General features: G+C 51.8%; 1 protein-coding gene across 3 annotated transcripts; it reads left to right on the top strand.

Moving 5' to 3' along the window:
* The first annotated feature begins 2764 nt into the window (after positions 1-2764).
* Positions 2765-23187, top strand: SNX19 (sorting nexin 19). Of its 3 annotated transcripts, XM_062619908.1 has the most exons (11): positions 2766-4560; positions 4940-5081; positions 5627-5727; positions 5885-6004; positions 6251-6381; positions 7434-7530; positions 7777-7963; positions 9804-9933; positions 18912-19096; positions 19808-19895; positions 20467-23187. In XM_062619908.1, the coding sequence occupies exons 1-11, from the start codon at positions 3049-3051 to the stop codon at positions 20588-20590; spliced, it is 2817 nt and encodes a 938-aa protein (XP_062475892.1). In that variant the 5' UTR covers positions 2766-3048; the 3' UTR covers positions 20591-23187. The 3 variants fall into 3 exon arrangements, 1 of the variants encoding a protein (XP_062475892.1); XR_009965093.1 differs by lacking the exons at positions 19808-19895; positions 20467-23187 and adding an exon at positions 15506-15610 and having other exon boundaries at positions 2765-4560; positions 18912-19044; XR_009965094.1 differs by lacking the exons at positions 19808-19895; positions 20467-23187 and adding an exon at positions 15557-15610 and having other exon boundaries at positions 2765-4560; positions 18912-19044.
* Positions 23188-25478: the final 2291 nt, after the last annotated feature.

The following is a 25478-nucleotide window of genomic DNA, read 5'->3' on the forward strand; positions in this document are numbered from 1 at the left end:
ATCCAAATGAAATCAGGTGCTTGAGAACAGCAGCTCAGGCAGGTGATTTAATCCTCCACATGAGCCATTTGGAAGGACCATCATCCCCAAGGACAAGCAGAGCAGGTTTGCACACAGCATCTCGCCTCCTGTGATCATTCTTGCTCTGTTCTGCATCTCTCCATTCACACTGAATTGTCAGATTCCTGACTGGCACCCACTGTAAACGAATCTCTTTTTATTGGCCACACTTCCCAGCAAAACTCCAGAACAACAGCTCCTTTGTGCCACATATTGTATGGCACTGAAGAGTTAGTACCTGCCAGCCCCTTCCACCAAGTAAAACAGGTAGGAGGGGGAGCAGGGATGTTTGTCACCATCAGCATCATGCTTCCAACATCTTGGCATCACTCAGACAACTCAGAATCCTCCAGCTCCAGGAGTAAGAGGTACTGAGAGATCTTAGGAGCACCCTAAGAGAATGGCAATGCTGCACAGCCCATGTTAACAGCTTGCAGAAAGAAGCTCCTCTCCCCCAACTCTCTTTGATGAAGAACATACATTTTGCTTGCTTACCCCCAAAATCACACTTCTGGCACCATTTATTCACACCCATTCGACTCTATAGCACTGATACTGGCCTAACGCATCTATTCACACCATAGCAGAGATGGCAGCAAGGGGAAGCCCAGAGCTCTGCACACAAGCAGCTCTCCAAGAGCCCTGGGTGTGCAGTGATGCCAGGGATACACCAATCCACTACAGAGAGCAGCATTGCACCTCTGCTTCCCATAGGATTTGGCTGCAAAGAGCCTCTTCATGACTCTAACCCAACAGGATGCCTTGTTAAGCCAAGGCTTTGATTAAAGTAAGTTTTCCTGGTGCTCTGCTCTCCTGCAGCACCCAAATCCCCCCCAACAGCAGCTCCCACGGCCAGGAACACCCTTTAATGCCCACTTGGTGGGTTTCTTAACTTCATTTACTCTCCATGCGAGCTCAAGAAGGGTAACTACAAACAAAGGAAAAACCAGAAAGCCCTAAAACGCTCTGGAAATAGAAACGCTTCTCACCCCATCAGCATTTAACACCATGGACAAAGAACCATTCCAGAAATAACTCCCCAGGACATCCCAAACCCCAGAACATGGCGGCAGCCATAAAGAACCCTTCTTTACTGTCTTATTCTTAGTAGCTCCATAGGGATTTCCATGTAGGATAAAAGATAAGGATCGTCAAGGCACTCACCCATCTGCAGTCACAGGAGAAGGGAAACCATGTAGACCGTCCGACGTCCGCGTCCCCATCGCTGGAGTGCCAAGAAGAAACCAGTCTTCCCCCAGGCTGTTTTGTACCCAAACCCCACCCTCTGACCCCCTGATTAACCCTTGGCCACAACCTGAGCCTCATTTGAGCCTAAAACACCTTTTTGGGGGCTGGTTTTGATTGCTGCGATTGGGAAGCTTTAGTAATGCTAATGTGCCCCAGGTGAGGCGCTGGGCAGCGCAGCTGCTGGTTGATGGCCGCGTTATATAAGCTGACATCGATAACAGCTTATATAACAATATTAACATGTAAAAGAGCAAAAAGATGAAAAATTTTCCTTTTTTAGCGATAAAAAATAGGTTTTGTTTTAAATGCGTGTAAAAATAGGTATAAAAATAAAGAAAAAAAGGCTATTTTCCAGTTCCCGCCCAAAATAGAGAGATGAGGGAAGGGATTTTCCCGCCTTTTCTCCACACCTTCCGTACCCCGAAGGAGTCCTCCCGCCCGCCAGGGGGCGCTGTGTAAAAGGGAGGAGGGCGGTCAGGCGGAGGTGGGAGGTACCGGAAGTGGAGGCGGTAATGGCGGCCGGTTCCCGCTGGTGGATATAAGCGCCCCGGGGGCGGCCGGTTAGGGCTCGATGTGTCTCGTTGTGGGTCTTATGGGGGTCTGTGGACTCGTGTTCTATAGCAGTGCTGTCTCCGGTGCTTATAGAGCTTCTCTGCTGAGGTATTCGGGTGGTTGGGTCCTGGTGCTCGGGGTAGGAGCTTGGTCTGTTGGCCTGTGGTAAAGAGCTGTGTTTGATGGGGGTTTAGTGAGACCCGGTGCGTGAGCGCGGTTGTTTGGGTCTTTAAGGTCCTGTTCTATGGGGATGCTTTAATCCTTAGGGAGGCAACCGGCTTTGTGGGGCTCTGTGGGGCCTCCTGAAGGAGCCTCGTCTGTTAGGTCCTACTGAGCCCCAGTGCCCGGTGAGGGGTCGGCTCTGTCGGGCTCCATTGAGCCCCAGTGCCCGGTGAGGGGTCGGCTCTGTCGGGCTCCATTGAGCCTCAGTGCCCAGTGAGGGGTCAGCTCTGTCGGGCTCCATTGAGCCCCAGTGCCTGGGGAGGGGTCGGCTCTGTTGGGCTCCATTGAGCCCCAGTGCCTGGGGAGGGGTCGGCTCTGTTGGGCTCCATTGAGCCCCAGTGCCTGGTGAGGGGTCGGGTCTGTTGGGTCCTATTGAGCCCCAGTGCCTGGTGAGGGGTCGGCTCTGTTGGGTCCTATTGAGCCCCAGTGCCTGGTGAGGGGTCGGCTCTGTCGGCTTCTGTTAAGCCCCAGTGCCTGGTGAGGGGTCGGGTCTGTTGGGTCCTATTAAGCCCTAGTGTCTGGTGAGGGGTCGGGTCTGTTGGGCTGCCTTGAGCCCTAGTGCCCAGTGAGGGGTTGGGTCCTATTGAGCCCTAGTGTCTGGTGAGGGGTCGGGTCTGTCAGGCTCCCTTGAGCCCTAGTGCCCAGTGAGGGGTTGGGTCTGTTGGGTCCTATTAAGCCCTAGTATCTGGTGAGGGGCCGGGTCTGTCAGGCTCCATTGAACCTCAGTGTGGTGGGCTCTTGTGAGCCCTGCTGCCCAGTGGATGAGCCCAGTTGTTTGGGCCCTGTGCTCAGTAAAGGAGGTGGTTTTGCTGAGCTGTAGTAAGCATGGTCAGTGGGCCCATGAGGCTTATGGGATCTTAGAACAGTTGAGAAGCCCCAGGGCTCCATGAGGAGCCTGGAAGGTTGAACCTTGACAACTTGAAGCAGCTCTTGGGTGAGTCTCAAGTGTGGTCCCCTTGTCCAGCCATGCCAGCCCAGGGGCCATCAGGCCTCCGACGCCTGCTGCTGGCCCTGGGGGCTGCCCTATGCTGGCTGCTGGCCCTGGGGCTGCTGCTGGACCTGCGTGCCTTGGGGCTGCTCTGCGGGCTCCTGGCAGCATTAGGGGGGTGGCTGGGCCCTCAGGCTCTCAGCCCCTCGGGCCGGCGCCTTCGGCTGGAGCGCTTCGTGAGCTCCCTCCAGCCCCAGCCCCAGAGCCTATCGGCCGTGGGGAGGCTGGAGAGGGAGATCGCCAGCACCGTGCGCAAGGTGCTGCGGGACTTCGTCACCTCCTGGTACCGCACGGTCAGCACCGAGCCGGCCTTTGAGGCCGAGGTGGAGAAGGCCATGCTGGGGCTCACCGCCGAGCTGAGGAGGCGCATGGCGCGGGTAGACCGCCACGCTGTTGCCCGGCGCCTCCTCCTCCTCTGTGGGCACCACTTGCAGAGCTACCTGCAGGCTCGTGAGGCTTTGAGGTGTGAGCCGAAGGGTGGCCAGGCTCTGTGGCAGGAGTACAGCCGCCTTGCGGGGCCACATCCTGCCCTCCAGAGCCCTGCGGCTGAGGTGGGCTATGCCAGAGCTGCTGTGGAGACCTTGCTGCAGGCGCTGGTGCCCCGGCCCCACTTGGAGACCCGGACGGGGCGCTTCGTGGTGGTGGAGCTGGTGGCCTGCAATGTGCTGCTGCCGGCCATCAGGAAGATGGCTGATCCCGACTGCATCAACCTGCTGCTCATCGGGGCCTTCTCTAAGAAGCCACGGAGCGAGCAGGCACCTCCTGCCCCCCCAGTGCCTGAGGTCTTGCCTGTCGTGGAGCACGCAGACCCCACTCCTGTTGGGATGCCACCTTCCCCAAGGGCAGCAGAGGTGCCCAAGCGAGAGGCAGGGGCTGCGGGTGACGAGGGAGAGGATGTGGTGAGCAGGTTGTGCCACACTGAGGAGCCCTTCCTCCGCCCACGAGCGCTGGGCTCCCTCTTTCCCTGTGAGGGTTTGGAGCTGGAGTCTCCTGCTCCTGAGGCAGGCCAGGACGTGGACTTGCTGGTACCATCCCCTGCAGGGGAGTTCCTTGAGGAACCCCTCCAAGTTGCCTCCGCTGTTCTTGAAGGACTGGATGTTGCAGGGGATGGTATAGGGGAGCTGGAGGAGAGCATTGCCACCACTTCTGCTGTTGTGCTGAGCTCCTGCCCAGACATCCAGATCGACCCTGCAGTTGAGAAGGAAGAAGAAGCATCAGTTGTCCCTAAGAAGTCCTCCTCACAGAGGCCCTCCAGCTTGGGGAAAGACCTGGGGGCAGCAGAAGGCCCATCACAAAGCTCTCCAGACCCTGGGCAGGCTCTGTCCCTGCTCTCCTCTTCCCCAACGGCCTCCATCAGCACCTTCAGCTTTGAGCCCCTCAGCAGCCCTGATGGACCAGTGGTCATCCAGAACCTGCGGATAACTGGGACCATCACTGCCAGAGAGCACAGTGGGACTGGTTTCCACCCCTACACCCTCTATACTGTTAAGGTAAAGGCTGTCCCAGAACTCACCCCTTATCCAAGATCCCTATCCTGGCAGGGAAGCATGGGATGATTGATGTTTGGGAAAGAGGATTTGCCTTGTGTGTGGTTCTACAACAGATTCTGGCAGTGGGGCAATACTGGCCTCAGTGGTTTGCTGCTGTCTGGGTGTGGGATGGGGTCCTGCTCTTGGCCAAGGGTTGCGTGAGGCCAGTTGGGTCCTTGGCGCCCATCGTGAGGGGTTTGCTTGCTCTGAAGCTGCTGCTCTTCACAGAGGGCTCAATCTGAAGCCATTGCTGAGGACCTCTGCGGTGTCTGGGGCTTGCAGGGACCACAGGAGGGTTGTGTAGGGCTCTGTGAGGATCATTCTGTTGCTTTCTCCTCAGTATGAGACAGCCCTGGAGAGCGAGAGCAGCGCGGGCAGCCTGCAGCAAGTGGCTTATCACACCGTGAACCGCCGCTACCGCGAGTTCCTCAACCTCCAGACCAGGCTGGAGGAGAAGCCGGAGCTCCGCAAGCTCCTCAAAAGTCAGTGTCTGCATCAGCTCCTCCTCCCTCTCACCCCAGCCTCGGCTCTGAGGGTATCCCATCCTGCCTGGGCAGCTCTGGATGCTGGGCTCTGTGGTACCCGTTGGTGTGGGAGCACTGGGATCTTCTTGGTATACGAGAAAGTAGAGTAATATGAGCTTTTTAACAAAGAAAAGTGTGTTTTCTCATGCTACTTATGTATAAAGCTTCACTGAGCTTAGCAGGTTCCTACCTAACCCTCTGCTTCTGATAGATCTGAGGGTTCAGCTGTGAAATTGCTTTGCTGAGGAATTTTTGGGCCCTGAGTGCTGTAGAGTCCTTGTGCTAAACTGGTGTTTGTGCTGCCTTCAACTTGAAAGGTGAATGATGCAAAATCCAGCAGAGCACAAGTTCTCTAAGGTCTCATGTGGCTACCCTGGTTTGAGGGGCATGTAGATCATCTTGGGCTCTACACCCATGCCAGGCAGTGTGTAGTGATAGTTTTCAGCCATGAAAGCATTAAGGTTTTAATACACTTGTTGCTGTTGGGTTTGTTCCCTTTGTAGATATCAAAGGCCCAAAGAAATTGTTCCCTGATCTCCCATTTGGAAACATGGACAGTGATAAAGTGGAAGCCAGGAAAAGTCTGCTGGAATCTTTCCTGAAGGTGAGATATTTGTTGTGTGCCCTTGTGAACTAGAAAGCCAGAGCTTGGGACAGCTCTAGAATGAGTGGAGCATATCAGATCTCTTCCCAGCTTGCTCTTGTATAGCATACGTGGAAGTTGACTCCAAAAAGGCCTAAAGCTCCATCTTTCCTTGCAGCAATTGTGTGCAGTGCCTGAGATTGCAAACAGTGAGGAGGTGCAGGAGTTCCTGGCCTTGAACACTGATGCAAGGATTGCCTTTGTGAAGAAGCCTTTTGTTGTCTCCAGGATAGACAAGGTAGACAGGTGGGAACTGGGCCACTTAAAACTGCACCGAGGCATGTCTTTTAGCCTGTAGTTTCTATATGTGGATGCTGCAGGAGTAGCCAAATAGGCTTGAATGCTCAGCTTGCCTGGAAAGCCATAAAGCTACAAAGAAACTGGGGCTTTTAATAGAAAATAGAGCTCAAGCCTGAAAACTCCTATTTCTTCCCCAAGAAATAAGAATACAGGCAATAACTGATAGCACTTGTGGCTCTTGCAGATTGTTGTCAATGCCATTGTGGACACCTTGAAGACAGCATTCCCCAGGTCAGAGCCCCAGAGCCCCACAGAGGATCTCAGTGAGTCTGAAGTGGATGGAAAACCTCAGGCAGATGGGAAGAAGGGCAATAAGTAAGAGCTCCTTCAGCTTCTCTGTGCTTTGTGCAGAGCAGGGACTTCCCACATACACTGACTCCACTGTGACTTGGTGCTTCACATATTGTGGGCAGTACGTTGCTGTTGTACCCCAGCTGAGTTCCTTTCATGTGCTGAGTAAGGGTAGTTGAGTTCTTTGAGTTTCTAGGAGCACTGAGGCTTTCACAGAAGGTGGGTTTCTGCTTGAGGGACCTCTGAGGTGGTGACAAGGAGAATTGCTTTTTAACCTTAAGCCTATAGAACGTGGTGAGGCATTGCACAAGTGAAGGTTCACTCTTGCCTTGCCCATGTGCTTCACACAGTGCCATCTGCCTTGCTCAGCACACTGGAGTATTTCTTCAGGAGCACAGTTGAAGGTTAAGCATCTCTGTTGCTCACAAAGTGTGTATTCGGTGGTGCTGGCAGGGACAAGCCCCCTTGTGCTCATCGGTGATTGTTCCCTTGCGCAAGGAGGGGAGGTTGCTCTGTGAGCATGGCTTTGTTCTGGTAAATAGATGTTTTACTAGAAAAAGCTGCTTTGGGCAATAAGACACACCAAAAAAGTACAAGTTTTGAAGCATCTTGGCTGACAAAGGCATTCCTGAATGATAAACAGGCTGTTTTCCAATTAATTCTACAATCCCAAATGCTCTTTCATATCCTTCATGTGTGTGTTTATCACCGGATTGCACAATCCTGCTTGAGGGTGTTTCATCTCGGAGGCTTTTGTGAGCACTGTCCTGTGGATGCTGCAGTGCTCACACCTTACTGAGGAGAAATAAAACATGATAACTTATATATAACACAGGGTGGATGTTCTAAAGCCTTGCCAGGCCCATGTGTAACTGAGGAAAAAGGGTTTAATGCTTTTGTTTCATGGTTTAATTGCCAGCTCTTAAGTTATCCTGGGGGAAAATGCTGTTGTGGGTCTAATGGGATGTGTTACCCTGGATGTGACATGGGACAAGGAGAGTTGATCCCAGGTCTCGGTGGGGAACTCATCACTTGCAGCTTGTGGAGACAAACTGTGCTGTGTTTCTCCTCTTCAGGTCCAGGCTGAGGTTCTCATCCAGTAAAATTACTCCAGTGCTGAGTGTGAGTGAAGCACAGGACAGGATCGTGTACTCCATCAGGGAGGGCAGCTCTGTAAGTCGAGATCCCCCACCCCTTAAGGTCCTTCCACGATCATAATCATTGCCCTGGCTGGGTGCTGCCTTGGGATAACCCATGTGCATGAGGGTTGTGGCTGTTGCAGAAAGGCACTAAGCAGCCATGGTTGTGCTGTTGGCTACAACAAGGTGTAAACCAGGTGGTGGGAGGCTGTCTGAGCAGTGGAGACCATGTATATCTGTTCAGCTCTGGCTGTGGCACTCATACACTGGTGTTTTTCAGGTCCCTGGCACCCTGTCCATGACTGCTATGGAGTCCTTCATCCAGAAGCAGGAGAAGCTGCTGGAGGCACTTCCCAGCAAAGGCCCTGAAGGCGAGGGAGGCAGAAAAGCAAAGGATAGCTCCATGCAGGATGATAAGGATGGGATGGACACATTGGAACAGGGGCAGCATCCTGACACAGGCTCTGGTGAGCTCAGCCCCTCTGTTAGTGCTTTACATATCCCCTGTGATGATTGCTCTGGTCTTTGTTATTCCTAGTGAAATAGCAAATGGGGGTCTTGGCTCAGTTGTGTCACTGTAGAGCTTCACTTTAGGAGTACTCAGTACAGGCAGTGCAGAACTAAGTTACTTAAGGACGTGCTGTTTAAAGTGCCAATGTTAAATCAAGCTCTTGGAAACTGCAAAATGGCCAAATTAGGGTTTCTTAGTCCCAAGTTAATTTTTATATATCCAGACAGTATAAAAGGGCCTTTTGAGATGCTGTTAAGTGTGGCTAGATTTGGTACATACAGTACAAGGCATGGTGTTCCCTTTGTGCTTCTAGATACCTCCCCTGAAGCACAAAGGTGTTATGGCCCCTCAGAGCAGTTATAAGATCATCCTGACCATGAGCAAAACAATGTTCTCTAATCTCTTTCTTGGAATAGCTGAGCTGTATCGGCTGGAACTTCCCAAAAACTCCAAGCTTGGCAAGCTCTGACAGCAGACATGTGCTTGTGACAGGATGGGTCTGGTATTCAAAGACCAGCTTGTCTCTGAACACAACCCCTTGGTTGTTGTGGGGCTGCTGGGGAGCAGGACTGGAATGGGAGGCCAGTGCCACAGTGATCCAAGTTAGCTGAGCTCTGAAGGTCTGAGATGCTTCAGAGCTGAGCCAGGGCAGGCTGCTCTGGCAGGGAGAGGGGAATGGATGTCTGCAGAGCAGCTGCCTACAACCAGTGTGAGGAGCTGCTCTCTGGGGCACTTCTGGGAAGAGGCTGGCCAGCAGCAGTCTGAGGAGGGGACTTGGATGCTGTGGGAATAAACAGAGCATGCTGATCCTCTTGGAGGTTCTGGTGGAGCTCAACAGCCTGCTTCAGGTCTTGCACAGTGAAGTCTCAAAGGGTGAAGCAAGTGAGGAGTGACTTAGGCATGGCCCAAAGAGGTGCTAAATGTACTCACACCTTGTCTTTTCCAAGTGGAATGGCCTGGAGTTAGTACAGTAGGGAGAGGAAGAGGAGGGAAACAGAGGTGCTGGGGTCTAGAATCCTGCTTCCCTTTAGCAGCAGTAGATAAGTCTCACTGATGCTTTATAGGCAGAGTGGAGGGTTAGAGCATAGGAAGCTGCTACACAGGAGCTGGCAGAGCCAAAGCAGTAGCCTCAGGTTGAGATGCTTGTCTCAGGCCGGTTTATGGTCCATAAGCTCATTGAGGTTAACACCTATGATGCTTTGGGGCCAAGCAGCATCAAAGTCATTCTCTGGTGTGTCAGATGTGCTTACACAGTGGGCTCTGACACCCTCCTGAATGGAGGATTCACAAAGAGCTTCTGCTGTCCCAGGTCTGTGTCACCAGGGCTAGGTGTGTGGTTTTACCCGATGCATCTGGTTTATCCAGATGGGGTTCATCCATCTTCCTGCTGAGACTTGGATCAGCCACACGATGGCAGCGTGAGGACACCAACCGCAGCCTTGAGCTTAGAAAAGAGCATGTTCAAAGAGGGGAAAAGACTTGGGGAGTGGGGAGGAAGAGGGCCCCCCACCAAAGGGCCTTTCTCCTGGCCTTGCTTCTCACCTGCTTTGGGCCTGTTGCCATCCGTGTGTAGACTGGGGCTTGACAATCCCTTGTCTTAACTGAGAAGGAATTTGGAGCATCCATATGCTGCTCTGGTGCACCCCTTGGTAGGGAGGTTGGGGCTGTTTGAATGACATGGAAATGAAAGAGTGACCAGGGCAGGTCACCTGTGTGGCACAGGATGCAAGGCTGGGGAGAAGAATGAGGTTTTGCACCAAGTTTGCTTCATCTGCCCCTCCTCTACCTCCTAGCAGACTCAGAGACAGCTTTGGCTGACCTGGCCCTGGACGTGCTTCGCCTGCTGCTGATGGATCACTGGAGCTGGCTGTGCACAGAGAACATCCAGAAGGTCTTTCACCTGCTCTTTGGGACCCTCATTCAAAGGTAAGGGCTCAGCAACCAATCTCACAGCTCTGGGAGGTGGCATTTGGGGCTGCAGTCTTCAATGGCAGCTGTGTGCACATAAATGCTTTCTGCCACTTCAAGCAAGGTTCTGTTAAGGAGATGCCAATGTATGTAAATGTCTTGGAGCTTTGCATCAGGAGCTGTTTCCCCCATGAGCAGCAATTTAACTCTAGCAGGTAGCCTCCTGTCCTGACCAGTGGAAAGGAAGGATCCAGCCCTGGGAATGGGAAGCTCCAGGGAGAAGCTGGCCTCTTGGTCTTAACAGTGCTCAGGGGCTGAGCTTGTTCCTTGGACAAAAAGAGCATAAACAGGCACAGGGAACAGTAACATGTCAAGTAACACCTCAGAGTGTGGCCTCCCAGGGCCTTTGTCACTGATACAGCCTGCTCTGATCCATGGTGGGCCAGTTGTGCTGTGCCTTGGGCAATGACCCACAGATGTAGTAAGGAAAGACTTCCTTTCCAGCTGGGCTGGACTTGCCAAGCTGTTCTAGGGCCAGTGCCTCTGTGTGGTAAGGCACAAGGCCAAGACACACAAACAGAGCATTTCTGTGTTCTTGTGTAGTTTGGGGACTATCACTAGCTGAGGGAAGGGTCCTTTAGAGTACAAGGACAGCCTTCCTGGCAGGATTGGGGCTGGGGGAGTCTCAGAGCAGTGCTTTTCCCACCCCTGTGCCCCCTTTATTCCTTCACAGGCATTCCAAGCAGGGTCAGAATGTGCAGGGCAGCACATTAGAACTGAGCTGGTAACTTAAGCTCTTCTCAGCAGAGGTTGCCAAAGTGCTTTGAGGCTGCTTGGCCATCACTGCCGAGTCTGTTTCTTGGGTGGGTGTTGCTCCCATTGCTCCCAAATGGGCTCTGGTCTCTTGAGGAATGAGCTGGAATCCAATCCCTGTGTGTAAGCATGGAGAGCTTGAATAGGCACATCATCACCTCCTAATATGCTCCATCCGTGTCACACAGGGAGTCTGCAGCACTGACACATGACATTGGTATTTTCCACTAGAGAACTGTCACACACAGCACATGGAAAGTGGAGGAGCTCAAGTGTTGGTGGAATAGGGAATGTGTTTGTAGCTGCACCACTTCAATGGCTCTGGGTGAAGCCACGTGAGCTATAGGCAAACCCTTGGCTGGAGGCAATGTTAGTGACTCCTTGGTGCTGTGATCAGGGTACAGATGTGACCTCCAGAACTAACCCCGTGTCCCTGGGACTGGATGTTGTCACCCTGAAATCCGGCCTCTGTGCTGCTTTGCTGTTGCACCCTGTTCCTGAGCTGTGCAGAGGGTGGCTGAGACACCCTCAGTTTGGGTGTTAGGAAGGCATTTGCTGCTGGATATACTATTGACTGGCTTGTATGAGTAGTGTGCTGCTCCTGCAGCCCTCCTGTAGCATTGCTACCCCTCTACACCAAGTGTGCCTTGAGCCAGAGCAGGAGAACCAACACAAAAGCACCGAGAACAAGGTCCAGCTTCTCTGGAGAGTGATTCCTCCTCCCCTTTTGGGACTTGCAATGCCCACTGCTGTGACAGCAAGTGAATGCAGTTACCACAGTGATGATGGGACCTCCCTACTCTGTTCTATCCACTATTCCTTGCATGGAGCATCCTACCACATCCTCTTTTTTTCCCCCTCTTCTCTGTAGCCAGAATCACTGGGGCTTGAAGCCATCAGTCTCCTTTGGCTGTCACAGAGGAAGGTTGTTGTATGCCTGAAACTGGGGTTGTTCAGTAAAAGGGAGGCCCTGTGTGTGAGCCTACATCCATGTGGAGCTCATCCCATTATGTAACTGGGAATGATCTTTTTCTGGAGCCAGGAGGAGAGGTTGGGTCCGTGCCTATGAAACCACTGCCCTGCTCCAGCTCTCTCCCCTCCCACAGGCTGGAAATACAGGGCTCTTTGAGCAGGAGGCTGCAACAGGAACCTGTTGACCCAGGGGAGGAGCTGGGGCTATTCTGGGCTCTGGATGGGGGTTGGTGGAGCAGCTAAAAAGCATTTGGAGTATCTGTGAGCTGTTTAGAGCCTTGTGAGTCAAAGAGGGCTGAAATACATGCATGTGACCCATGGCTCTGACCCTGTGCCCTGCCCTTGCTCTGTCCCCAGCAGCACAGTGGTCACCAGGTCAGTGTCATGCCAAGCTGGTGATGGCCACCACTGTGCCCTTCAACTGCTGCTGGGCTTTTCCAAGGCCTCCATCTGCCCCTCCTTCTGGAGGGGAGTCCCAGCAGAGTCTGTGGTTGGGAGCACATGGATCTGCATTGAGAGTGGCTACAGATGACTCTCAGCTTCTATGAAGTGGTTTCTTTCAGGTTCTTCTAGTTCTGGTTCCCTTTGTGAGTCTGGCTGGCTTTGGCTTGTTTTCCTTGCAGGGCTTCCTTGCTTGACCTGCTTTTCCTAAGGTTTGGAATATGGACAGGAAAACTGAGCTGAGTGGTCCTATGAGGGCTGTAGCAGCAAAGGGTTGTCTTTGGTTTCAGGTGCTGGATCTGGCTGGGATGGAGAGCTGGGTAAGGACACAGAGAGATGATCATCTGCAGCTTGTTAGTAGGTCTGGAGCATCTGAGTTGTTGCAGCTTAGGTTTTAGGGGAATTCTTTTGGGGTTTGGATCAGCAGGTGAAGTCCTGGTCTAAAGAGCAAACACCTTGACACAGAGAAGGGAACTGTGTGGGCAAGGGACAGCTAAAGCATAAGGAAGAAGCCAGTGCATTGCTTTGGGGTAAGTACAGGCAGGATGCAGTTGATGTGAACACTGCTGGAGCCTGCAGGGCTCTGGGTTATCCAGATTTGGCTCTTTCCTGTCCATTCAGTGCACCTTTGATGGGAAGTGCAAGGCTGGGGGAGCCCCCTCACTCTGGGGGCTCACTTGGCTTCCAGCCCCACCAAATGAGAAGCTCTTGGACTGATACCCATGGCCTGTGATGGACAAAGGTCCTGGGTTGTCAATTTAAGAGGCTAGCAAAGGGTCCTTGCAGCTAAGACCGGGGTTCCTTTGGTAGTTCAGCTCCAAAGGGTGCTGCAGCTTGTTCTCATGGCACATATCCCATCCCTCCATGAGGGATGCAGCACAATGCCCAGCCATTGCACAAGATGGGCTGGTGCTGGGGCTTAGCTCTGGGCACAACCCCAGGCTGCCTTTGCCTTCAACCTCTTGCTGTCACTTTGGCTTCAGGGCCATGGATAATGGCACTTGTGCAACTGCTGGTGTGAGCGAATGAGCTCAGACCTTTGGGAAGCTGCTTTCCAGGTGGTGGGGTTGTTCTTTTCCTTCTTCCTTGATCTCTGTGCCAACAGCACTGGCCAAAACTAAGATCCTTGGCAGCCTCCTTGGTGCTCTTGACATGAAAGTGCCACCAGCATGGAGTGTTGCCTGAGCCTCTTCAATGTCCTTGAGTAAACCTGCTCCTCCAGCAGCCAAGCACCTGCAGCTCCAGGCGTGCTGGGAATGGGCAATGGATTCAGGCCAGCACTGGTCATCTGGAGCCCTGCAGGGGCAATCCAACAGCCAAATGCTGAGCCACACCTCACCTCAGTGTGGCTGCTCCCACTTCTGCTTCAGAGCTTACACATAGCTTACTACTCCATGTGGCAGGGGGTTGTAACTGGATGATCTTAAGGCCCTTTCCAACCCAAACCATTCTATGGTACTTGGAGCTTGGGCAGCACCTGGCAGAGCTAACCTGCAGGTGGAGTGAGGAAATCATCTACTTCTGGTTGTTACCTGGAGGAGGTGTTTTGGGCCCATGGAGTAAGGCCCTTTACAACCATGTGTTGAGGGGCTGGCACCAAGGTCTCCCTCCTGCAGCAGTGCAAGTGGGAACCACAGCCAAAAAGCCAGCAGTAGGGCTGGTATGAAGGGGAGCCAGCCTTCTGGCATCTTCCTCTTCACCTCTGGCTTTAGCCCGTTGTATTGTAGCTGCAAGGAGCAGGAGGAATGGCAAAAGCAAGCTGTGGGACTGTGTGTGGATGTCAAGTAAATAAAACCCAGCTTGGAAATGGGCCTCAATTCACTTGTCTCCAAGCACCTGGAAATTTTGGATCTGGTTTGGAATCTCTATCCCAAACAGTGTGTTTTTCCTCTTCTAGAAGCAGCATTCTTCCACTAGAATGAAGAATCCAACTCTGCTTTGATAACAGTTGCAACACTTTTAACTGCATCTCTTTTGATTCCATTTCAGCCGTTAGATCCATGCCAACTTTCTTCCTAGGTGTAAAGTAACCCACCAAACCCCAAAACTCCCTGTTTCAAAGAAAGGGTTGAGAGGAGCTCCTGTCTCCTTTTGGGTTGAGTTTGTGGAGGGTTAATGGTGGGTTTATGCAGCCTTCTCTTCTCCAGGCTGACCCAGCCCAGCTCTCTCAGCCTGGCTCCAGAGCAGAGCTGCTCCAGCCCTCGCAGCATCCCCATGGCCTCCTCTGGCCTTGCTCCAACAAGTCCCTCTTGTGCTGTTGCCCCATAGCTGGACCAGGACTGCAGGAGTGGGGGGTTCTCACAGAGCACAGCAGAGGGGGAGAATCCCTTTATTCCACCTCAGACAACTCCTTGCAGCTTAATTTCTCCCTTCCTTCAAGCAGAGCCGTGCTTGGGAGGCTGGTGGGATGCTGTGTGTGAGGGGCAAGCACTGGGTCACAGGGCTGCTGTCTCACTGGTCAAACACTCCATTAGTGTGCTCAGGCAGGGGTACAGGACGTGTTGTTCACAGCATATGCAACTAGAGATGTTTTATAGAGCACCATTTCCAGTAAGGAGAGGAGGAGAGTTTACTCTTTGCCTCCTTTTTGGCCAGGAGTTGAAAAGGACTCAGGGGTGCTTTGTATTCCTTGATTTATGGAGAGCTTTTTGTCTTTGCTGTTTCCTTCCTCGATGAAGGGTTTATTATGGCCTGGATAAGTGTGGCTTTGCTTTTGAAGGTGGTGGGGCCGAGTGTGGGCTCAGCAGGGAAGGCAGATGTGGGCTCATGCAGGTGCTAAAAGCTGAGCGGGGGGGGGGGGGGGTAATCTCTCCAGTTGTTTCCATTCTTCTCCCTGTGCTTTCTGTAGCTCTTGCTTTGATTTTCCAAGCTTTAGCTCCAATCTTTTACAGTCTAAGCACTGCAATGTTGCTGAGCCCTTGAGTGAAGGATGTTCTTGTGGTTTGAGGCACAATTTGGGGAGGAATTTGGGGGACAAGCACTGTAAAGGGAAGGATGGTGATTTAAGTACCAGCCCTTCTCCATTTCCTAAGAGGCAGAGGCTTGAATGCCTTTTGCATTTCCAGATGCTGCCTTTTCCTTAAATCCTTTTAGGTCTCAGGGGCCTTTGAGCTCCTGCTTAGCCATGGTAACTGCCCTGAGGGAAATGGAGGCCGCCTTCTGGGGTGGCAAGGAGTAGATGTTGAGCTGGAATTGCTACTGTTTTGCACAGCTTGCGTGTAGTTAGTTTGTTATACACCTAAAGCAGATTAGGAGAGGTTTTCTTGTCTCTGTCTTACTGTGGTCTCCAGTTTGTGTTTGTCTGAATCGTTGTAATTCCCACTTACGGGGGATTCACAACTGCTGGTCCATTGTTCTTTTCCAGCCTAAGCAAATCCAGCCTTTACTTGCTGAGTTGAGCTTGCTCTATCTGCAGGTGAACCCTCTGGGGATTCCACTTAAGAAAGAGCACCCAGCTCACAGGAAGCAGGTAAAAGCACATCCATGCATTGTATTTTGCCTCTTCCTTACTCTTAAGTCTGCCTTTACCATGGTCTGCTCCATCTCAGCATCCTTTGTTGCTGCTGGGTGCCAGAAGTTATCCAAGATACATCTCCCCCAGGCCTTTTTTTCCTCATTGCTGGGGCATTTCTGCCTTTTCTATCTTAATGAACCCCTTCATCTGATTTTGGAGTTCAAGCCTAAGCCATGGCATTAAATCAGCCCTTTTTTAGGAGTCATTTCATTCCTCCACCAGCAGCTATTCCAAAGAGGACCCTTACAGCATGGGCAAGTTATGCACCTCCAGGACTTTGTAGCCTTTGCAGTCTGTCTCTTTGCATTGGGCATTATCGAAGCATTTGCATGTCTGAACCCAGGAGGTCACTTGGTCTATTTGTGGTCTCAAGTGAAGTGTAAGGAGATGGTTTGGTGATGGGTTTATTTTGCTTGCTTTCTTATTAAGGCTGCTTCTTCATGAAATAGCAGAATGGAAATAGTAACTCCTCAGCCATCCAAATGACTCTATTTGTGTTTCTTGCTGGATTTATTTCTACCTGGAAGCAGGGGGAGGGTGTGTGCTTCTATGTGGCACATGGATCTCAAATGCTTAGTCCTTTAATAGTACTAAAAATCATCTGTGATCTGCTGGCAAAGGTCAGCTGTGGACCAGCACATAGTTGGAGTTCCTGGGTGAGAAGTGTGAGCTGCGACTCGTGGTCCTGCGTCTCCCAGATGGAAAGTCATAGGACGGAGAGGAAGACTCTTGGTGGCAGGTTACTCTTTCCTTTTGAAGAATCTGAGAGCATCAGCTGCTCTCCCATGGATGCTGAGCCAGATGGACCAGTCCTGACAGTTCTTTTCCCAGTGCATTTGGAATGGGTCTGTGCCCTGATAGACAGGAAACAGGGAACCTAGAGCTCAGTTACTCCTTCCGTTTGCACCCACTTTTGATTTCCTTATCTTTTTCTTGTCCCCTTCCCTGTCTAGTTTCTTCTTTGTATGTTTTTGGTGGTGTTTTCCCCTCTTCCTAGCAGCGAGCATCCTGCTGCTTGAGCACCTTGTGGTGGACCGCGTCGGCCTCTTCTCGGGAGCATCCACACGGCATACAATGGCACACCATGGGATAAAAGCAGCAGAGCCCTTCTCAGCTCCTGCTATGTGCTTCCCAAAGCAGAAGGCAGAGAGCTGCCAGACTGAGTAAAGAATCCATCAGGGGTGTTTTGGTGGCTTTTATGGAGATGAGATGAAATGATAGGTTGGTTGTGCAGGGCCTTCCAGCAGTTGTCAGCTCAGCCCACTGAAGCCAACAGCTTCAGATGCGTCTGGAGCCATGCCGTCTTCTCCAGGTTCAGTTTCAGCCCACTATTTGCTTGATTTCTTGCTGGTTTAGGAGCACTGCTAAGACAAAGCAGGATGATTTGCTTTCTGCACTCTTGTAGAGCATGGTAAGTGACTTGTTGAGATGAACTGCGAGTCAGTGTTCAGTCTGACGTCCCTCGGCGCCTGGTTGCGCTGCTTGCAGCGCTGTCCCCAGGTCTCTGAGCTTGTGTTGCTTGTCAAATGGTTTCTCCATTAGGAAGAGCAGGTTGTATAAGAAACCATGTTAATGAAAAAGCCTGATAATGAAAGCTGTTGCCCCTGGAGGAGTCTCACTTTACTATTTGAATTTGGTTGAGGATTTAACATGATCCAGGGTGTTAAACTCAAGTGCCGGCTGGAGATAAAAACCCTTCAAGCAACTAGATTTTAAACAGGCAACACTGATGGGACAGTTTGTCCTCTAAAACAGGTAGAAAGTATGCTTTGGGTCTCTGACACTGTCTGCTGGCTACGTCAGCACACCTCATGAGGCTGAGCATTAATGTATTTCCCCATTTCCAGTGCTGTTACTTGGGATGACCCAGGAGCATTGCCCTTGCACCAGTAAGACCTTGCTTTGAGACATAACAGCTCTAACTGCTGCATCAAGGCTCATTGTCAGGTTCTTTGGTGCTCTTTGCTTCTGCAACCCCATTTCCTCCGTCTGCATCCTTCAAGACTTGCAGTTTGGCACCTTATGCTGAAGAAGGGAGCATCTTCTTGCAGCCTCGGTCCCAAGGATCACTACCTGCTCTTTCCTTTGCCCCTTTAGGTGTTGCTATTCCAGCTCCTCCACTCGTGGTGTCCCAGTTGTGTGGGGAAGGAAGCCCTTGGCCTGGCTGCCTCGCCTCAGAAGAATGCAGACAGTCTGGCAGAGGGCAGGTTAAATAAAGTTTGCCTTGGCAGGGCCCGTGCTCTTGGATGTACTATGAGCTGCCGGGGCGGAGTGGTGAGGGAATTGCAAGCACGAACACAGGCTGCCAAGAGGAACGGGGCTCCTGGCCCTGCTTCCCGACTGCTCTCCCATGGGACTCTTGTACTGGCCACATCACAAGCCTTATCTGTATGCCTGTGCCTATCCCAACCCCTTGCTGATGTTCCTTCTTTGCCCTGGAGGATGTTGCCAGCAGTGCTGCACCAGTGAGTCCTGGTCTTGCTGAGTGGATGGGGACCCTCCTGGTGGGCTCTGTGGCATCAGGGATTCAAATCCTTATTCAAGGGGGAAGGATTTTAGGCAGTGGCAAGTGTTTGACTGATGGCTGTAGCTTTTGCTGTGACATGGGGAAGTGATTTCATGTCTGGGCAAGGGGGTCTCACACCACTGGTTTAGTCACAGACTGGTTTGGGTTGGAAGAGACCTTAAAGCCCATCTAATTCCAACCCCCTGCCACAAGCAGGGGCACCTTCCACTAGAGCAGCTTGCTCCAAGCCCCTGTGTCCAATCTGGCCTTGAACACTGCCAGGGATGGGGCAGCCGCAGCCTCTCTGGGCACCCTGTGCCAGCACCTCAGCACCCTCACAGGGAAGAGCAGTTATAGGGCTTGTTTCAGAGTTAAAACACGACTGCCTGCAGCTCTCCGAATGGATATGACTTAGGAGGTTAAGGCCAGTCATATCCTTTAGCCATGCTCCCTTTAGGGACCAGTTATTTGGTTGCCTGTGACAGAAGGGTGATGGTGCTCCCCATGGCCTTTGCTTTTCCCCTGTGACTTTACAAATGTGTTTGCCTGTAAATTAAGGGCCATGTGTCTACTTCTGGTACATGGGGAGACTCTGTACTTGTGACACTGGTGTATAGACTTGCAAGCTGCATGTGAACTTCCCCAGTGAGCTGCTCTACCCCTCTAGGGCCTCTGATGGGCAGAAAGCTCCCACGTTGGTACCAAGCCTGTCTTTTCCTGACCTTTCCTTCTCTTTCCCTCTGCCCACAGGTGGCTGGAGGTGCAGGTAGTGAACCTGACCTGCACCCAGCACTGGGTCCAGTACCTCCAGTTGCTACAGGAATCCATCTGGCCTGGAGGGCTCTTACCAGCAGTGCCCAAACCAGCCAGGACAGAGGAACAGAAGAAAGCAGCAGCAGAGCAGGCCCTGCAGAGCCTCATGGGCATCTTGCCTAGTAAGTGTGTCCCAGGGATGTCATCTGCCCTTGAGAAAGGAGCTGTGCACCAGGCTGGGGAACCCTCAAGTGCATTGGAAAGGTGGTTAAACACTGGGAAATGCTCATGGCCTTAGGGTTGCAATGGTTTCCTGCAGGCAAAAGCCACTTTTCCGGTTGCATTTAGGGAGCAGCACAGCATAGAGAGACCCAACATGTGTCCTGGTGGTTCCCAGCTGAGGGTGGGCTCAGCAAAGCCAGCGCCACATTGTGGTCCCATCTGCTGCCAAAGGATTCCATTGCTGAGAGGAACTGTAAGGAAAAGCCTTTGGCTTCACTCTGAAGAGTGGCTTTTTCAATTGGGTTGCAGTCGTGCTGCAGTGGATTCCCCTCTCTTGAAGCTTGACACAAGGACCTTTGGCATTAAAGCAGCTGCTGCATAATCTATGTGAGTGTGCTCTGAACTTTGAGCTCTTTCCTGCAGCATAAGAGGCCTTTACTATCCTTTGGGGATGAAAAAGCACTACCATTAGATGCCCTTCCAGCCTGGAATGCTTTCCTGGCATTCAGTGCTGTCCCTGGCTGGTTTTTGTCATGGTAATGCTGAATGGGAGATGCCTCAGGCTTGAAGCAGCATCATAAACTTTGATTTACTATCCACCAGCTTCAGACTGACGCAGTTTTGCTACTGTGGAAATGTGCCATTCCTAAAACTTTCTCTGTTATTGACAGATGTGGTCCAGGAAATCCTTGGAACCAGTAAATGTCGGATGAGCTGGAATGTGGTCCTGGAGTCCCTGAGCCAGCCTGTCATCAATAGGTATGTGGGTTATGGTCTCTTTACCCTGATAGTCTTTGTGATAGGGATTGTAAGCTCCACTGAGGGCTTCACCGTGACATGAATGCTGCTTGGCACAGAACACATCTGGCTCATGAGGATGGATTTGGACTGTGAGAGGGCATCCGGCTGGCTTAGTATGAAGATGCATGTTTAGGACCTTGGTCTGGCTGGAGAACATGGAGCCAGTGTTGTTCATGAGTTTGTGGATATCAAGGGACTGTCAAGAGTTAGAGAACTGCTGGTTTAGTTTGGTTTCAGCTGAGCTTAGGGAGCTGCATTTGTGTTTGCTGTATACCCAACACTATGGAAAGCAATGTGATGAAATCTGTGTCACCTCACTCCAGGAGGTGCCTTTGTGTTCAAACACCCACTGCTTTGTGGGGTGGACAAAACCTGACCCATCCCTTCAAACCCTGCTTCTAGGGTACCAGATCTTTGGCACTCAGGCTACTTCTTCCTTGCGTGAGCTTTGGCTTCTGCATGTGTGGAGCTGCTCTCCCAGCTCTGCTCTGCCCTCACCAGCCTCAGCTTTGTCTTCTCTCCCTTTCAGGCACCTGGTTTTCTGCCTCTTGGACATCCTGCTGGAGTTCTTGGTTCTGAAGGGCTCCAGCGAGGAGCCTGGGACCTCATCTGTGTCACCATCAGCCCCCAGTGGCCTGGACAAAGCCCATTGAGCAGGGTTGCTGTAGCCAGCAGTGGAGGAGAGAAGCAGCCGCTGGCATGGGATGGTTTCATTTCCAGTGTTCACTGAACACATCTGGGAGCTGCTTGGAAAGAAATGGCCCAGACAGTGCTAAATGAGGCTGCTTCCAGGCTTCTTGTGGCTGGGTAAGGGATTCAACCCAGTGCCAGGGGCTATGTAGCATCTGTCCCATTGTTGGAGAGCCTGCAGTGAAGATGCCTGACCTGTGCTGAGCTGGACACTGAGGAGGATACTCAGGCTGCCCTCAAAGCCTGTTGTCTCACTGTGTTTCTAACATCTAAAGGCAGATGGCAGGTAGGGTTTGTTTCTGGCACACCATCAAGACTTGATGTGATAGGATGTGGATGATGGATGTTTCTCCAGGAGGACCAAATGCTCTCTAAGCAGCCTGCCCTGTGCCTCTGCCCCATCATCTCTTCTACGAGAAGGAAGCATGTGGAGCTTGGGAATGTGGTGACAGCCCTGAAGTGAATGCTAGGGACCCATCCCCACTGCCCAGAGAACTGGGAGGTGTGAAGCAGTGCAGACATCCAAGCTGCTCTTCTGCTTTAGGGACCAAGATAAGCTCCTTCCCACTGCCACTGCTCCTTCATGGTTGTGTTCTGGCATCTCTTCCTGCCTCAGTAGCAGGGTACAAGTAGGATAGGCTGTGGTTCTGATAGAGCTGTCCCCAGGCTCAGGAGGAGTGTTAGCATAGCTGCACTGCAGGATCACCTTGTGTTTTGCCTGCTGGGTCATGTTTTGAGCCCCAGAAGCTGTCACTTGGAATGCACAGGAGAAAAGGAGCTGCCCCGTGTGTGACGCTTTGCAAGTAAAGCAGCTCCTGCACACAAGTGCTTGTCACAGCAAGCTCTGGAAGAGGAGAGAGCACCTCTGAGCCCAGGAAGAATACCAGAGGCCTGGCATAGAGCACAATGATGGGCTTGAGAGCACCACCTCAGCTCTGTTGGTCATTGCTGTGTCACCGTGCCTTGCTGCAGCTGCAGTGTGCAGAGGAAGCTGCTCAAGGTCATGATGTCCAGTGCCACCCAGCACAGAATGAATGGCATGTCATCTTGCTAGCTGCTTTCCCAGCTCATCCAAGGCCTGAGTGGTTCTGCAAGCATATGCTGCCTGGCTGGCAGGTTTGGGACAGGGCACATGGACACAATATGCAGCAGCAGAGCAGTTTGGGGACTTGCTCCTGGTGGGAGAAAGATGAACCGAGCAGTGCTGGAGCTTCCTGATGGATAGGACACTGCTCTTGGTGTTCTCTACACATCAGAAGAGACTTTTCAAGAGGGAAGCCTGCAGGATACCAGCTAGTTCCTGTGTTCTAATGCCAAACAGTGCATTCCATCAGCGCAGTTCCTCAGACCTGGATACTCAGAGGCATTTTTGGAGAACAACATGGAAATCCAATGTGCTTACTACTGGAATTACTACAATACTTACTCCATTCTCCTTCCCAGGGACAGCTGCTTAATAATGGACACGCATAGTGTGTGCTGCTTCATGCTTCTGGTGTGTGAAAGTACAGGGAAGGATGAGCTTGCTGCCAGCATGTATGTTTTCAGGGAGCCCTAAGGCCATCCCAAGACTAGGCAGGTTCCAAGGTAATGAAGCAAAGAGGTTTGGCATCATTCAGCAGTGGCACTTGTGAGATGATGACTTGCTACCTGCTTGGAAAAGGAGGGAGTATGGCTTAAGTAGCTTAAGAGTAGGTTAGGCAAAGCATTGGAGATGGTCCCAAATGGCCAAGCAGCAGGATGGGAAGCAGGACTCCCATGTATCTTTAAGCACAATGTGTGTTTCACTGCCAGGCTTACTTCCCTTCTTGTTCTTACTACTTCCATTTACTCCATCAGCTCTTGAGGAGTGGGAGAAGGAGCCCTTCTGTGGCCCTGTTGAGCTTGGTGGCTTCCTAGGTGCTTGCCTGTTGTTTCCTTATGGATTTAATGTGTTTGGAGCTTCATGGATTTAGGGGTATCATCAGGAGGCTAAAAACCATCATTCAGAGATGGACTTCACACCATGGATGTGGCTTTGGAAGGATGAGCTCACGCTTCTCCTCCATTCAGCATCCCTGCTGTGTACCCTTATCTCTGACATAATGCACGTAATCCATTGTTCAACCCTCCTGATGGACATAAAGGGTGGTTTCTGCTGGAGTGCAGCTGCAGAGCCAGTGCTTCACTAGGATGCTGTGACAGTGAGCAAGGTTTGATCCCAAGGAAAGGCTGCAGGCTGCTGTTACGTTAGCTATAGAGCAGTAAACAGTTGGATGCTCATCTGCGTGTACAACACTCATTGCAGTGTATAGAGCTTCGGGACCCCACTGTAAGTTACATAGGAGTTGTGTTGAGCCAGAGCTTGGTGTTTTGGGGGTAAAGAGCCACCATGCGCTGACTCCCTGTTGTATTTCCTGTGTTCAAACCCTTGTAGCAGGTATTTGTGGTGCGATGCTTCAAGTCTGTGGAAGTGCCCTGTCTTGAAAGCCTGTTTTGTTCTGAAATGGGGAGCAAAGTGATGCTCCCAAGTACTTGTAACTTATGTCTCTGTGTACAATAATACTGCCTTTCAAACTTGTTTCTGTGTTGGGGTTTAAAATGGGCCTTTGCTCCTAAACTGCTTGTAAGCCCTTGGGAAGAGTAAGGAAGGGGGAGAGTGGGAGGGTGGGTGGCATTGGGGCTGGGATGCTCCTGGAACACAGTGGCATATCCATGGCAAAGACCCAATTCCTTAGAAGCTTGGTGAGGAATGGGGACAGTTTTTCCCCTCTCTGGTAGCATCAGCACTGCTTTTTCCTCCCTGACAAGCAGGGATTTAGGCTCTGCAGTGAGTGTGAGAGCAGAGATGTTTGGCCTTTCTCCTGCAGGGAAATGGAAGCCACCCAGGGTGATGCAGCCCCATCTCCACATCCTTTGGGCAGTGCTGCTTAGGAAGCTCCCCTTGCTATTGGGCCGGGAGGAGGAAAACTGGGAAGCTAAAAGGAAATGAAGAATGCCTGAAAATGAGCAATTCCACGTGAAAAGTGAAATATTACCTCTGAGGAAAAGAAATAGAGGGGAGGAAGCAAAACCTGATACAATGAGTACTTGGGGCATGTATTATTGTGGATTAGTTCTGCCAGTGGAAAGATCCCATCCACCCCATGAAATGCATTACCTCCGAGCCAGGGAGCATTTGTACAGCACATGATGTGGGGAGCGTGGTCGAAGCCAAGTTCCCCTTTATAACATCCACCCCAGGGGAGATTGGGCCATTTCCAGTGTCAGCAGCCAGAGGATGAAGCATTTATCTCTGCAGAGCAGTGGCTAATGAATACCAGATCCATTTAGGAGCTGTGCTCAAGAGAAGGAACCTGCTCCTGCCTATATTTGGGACTGAGTGGGGCTTTATTGCTCAGTGATGGGGAGTGGGATGCTCTGTTCTCTGCACTGCAAGGTTGAAGGCATTGCCTTGAGATCCAGGGATGCGATGGGAGGGCTTCCCAAAGGAAGCTGGGGGTGAGCTCTGCCTTTGTGGCCACGGGGATAGCTTTTAGGGGTGAAAACCTATCAGGAGAGCTTTCCTTCCAGCCCAGAGGTGGAAGAATGGAATCGGGATGCTGCTATTTGCCATCTTTCTGGATTTAAATGGAAAATGCAGGTTTTGGCCCTTCTGGTTTCTTGCAATCATGCTGTTGTGCTGGCCACAGGCCAGTTCAGGTAATTATATTCTTCCTACCTTAATGCCACTCCAGCCCCCCTGTCTCCACTGGATATTCTATACCCTAATTCCTGTCTGGAACTTGCTTATTATGTTACAAAGTCTTTATTTTTTCCCTCCTCTGGGTACAAGTTGTGCACGGAGCAGGAGCCAGCCCCAGCACTGCTGAGCTGCTAAAATACTTGAGAGAACCTGCATTAGGCATTTCACTGGGCCTGGGAGCATCTTCTCCTGAGCTGGGAAGGTGGATGATACATGAGATTGGAGAATCATGGAATGGTTTGTGTTGAAGGGACCTTAAAGCTCATCCACTTCCAACCCCTGCCACGGGCAGGGACACCTTCCACTAGAGCAGCTTGCTCCAAGCCCCTGTGTCCAACCTGGCCTTGAACACTGCCAGGGATGGGGCAGCCACAGCTTCTCTGGGCACCCTGTGCCAGCGCCTCAGCACCCTCACAGGGAAGAGCTTCTGCCTAAGAGCTCATCTCAGTCTCCCCTCTGGCAGGTTAAAGCCATTCCCCTTGGCCTGTCCCTACATCCCTTGTCCCAAGCCCCTCTCCAGGTTTCCTGCAGCCCCTTCAGGCACTGGAGCTGCTCTCAGGTCTCCCCTTCAGGAGCCTTCTCTTGTCCAGGCTGCCCCAGCCCAGCTCTCTCAGCCTGGCTCCAGAGCAGAGCTGCTCCAGCCCTTGCAGCAGCTCCATGGCCTTCTCTGGATGCCAGAGCTCAGTGCAGGACTTGAGAGCAAGTGTTGCCCTCCCATTGAACACAGTGGACTGCTAGAGACCCACTTCACAGTGTGCTTTAGGCTGGTGAGTGTGTTAATAGGAGGAAACTCGGGACTCCTGGATGCTTGTCTTACCTGTGTTGCCGTTGTTTCATGCTCAATTATGTCCTTACTTCCAGGTGGGGGAAGAGTCCTCATGTCTTTGAGAGCACTGTAACTGTGCCCAGACCTCTCTACTGATGCAGCAGCTCAATCCTGCCTTAATTTGAGGTTGGCATCCAACATAAAGAAACCCCATTTCCTGTCATGCATAAGCGATGCTGAAACTTGAATACCTGGTTTCCCTTTTGGAGTGCAGCTTGTCTGCATTGGTGGCTCGTTGGCCTTTCTCTCCCAGTGTTTTTCCCTTTGTACAAGTATTTCAAGTCTCCTTCATTCCTTTTCA

The sequence above is a fragment of the Pezoporus occidentalis genome, unplaced genomic scaffold (assembly GCF_034315485.1).
Source record: "Pezoporus occidentalis ecotype Australia unplaced genomic scaffold, CSIRO_AGI_Poc_V1 ctg216, whole genome shotgun sequence".
Lineage (NCBI taxonomy): Eukaryota > Metazoa > Chordata > Aves > Psittaciformes > Psittacidae > Pezoporus > Pezoporus occidentalis.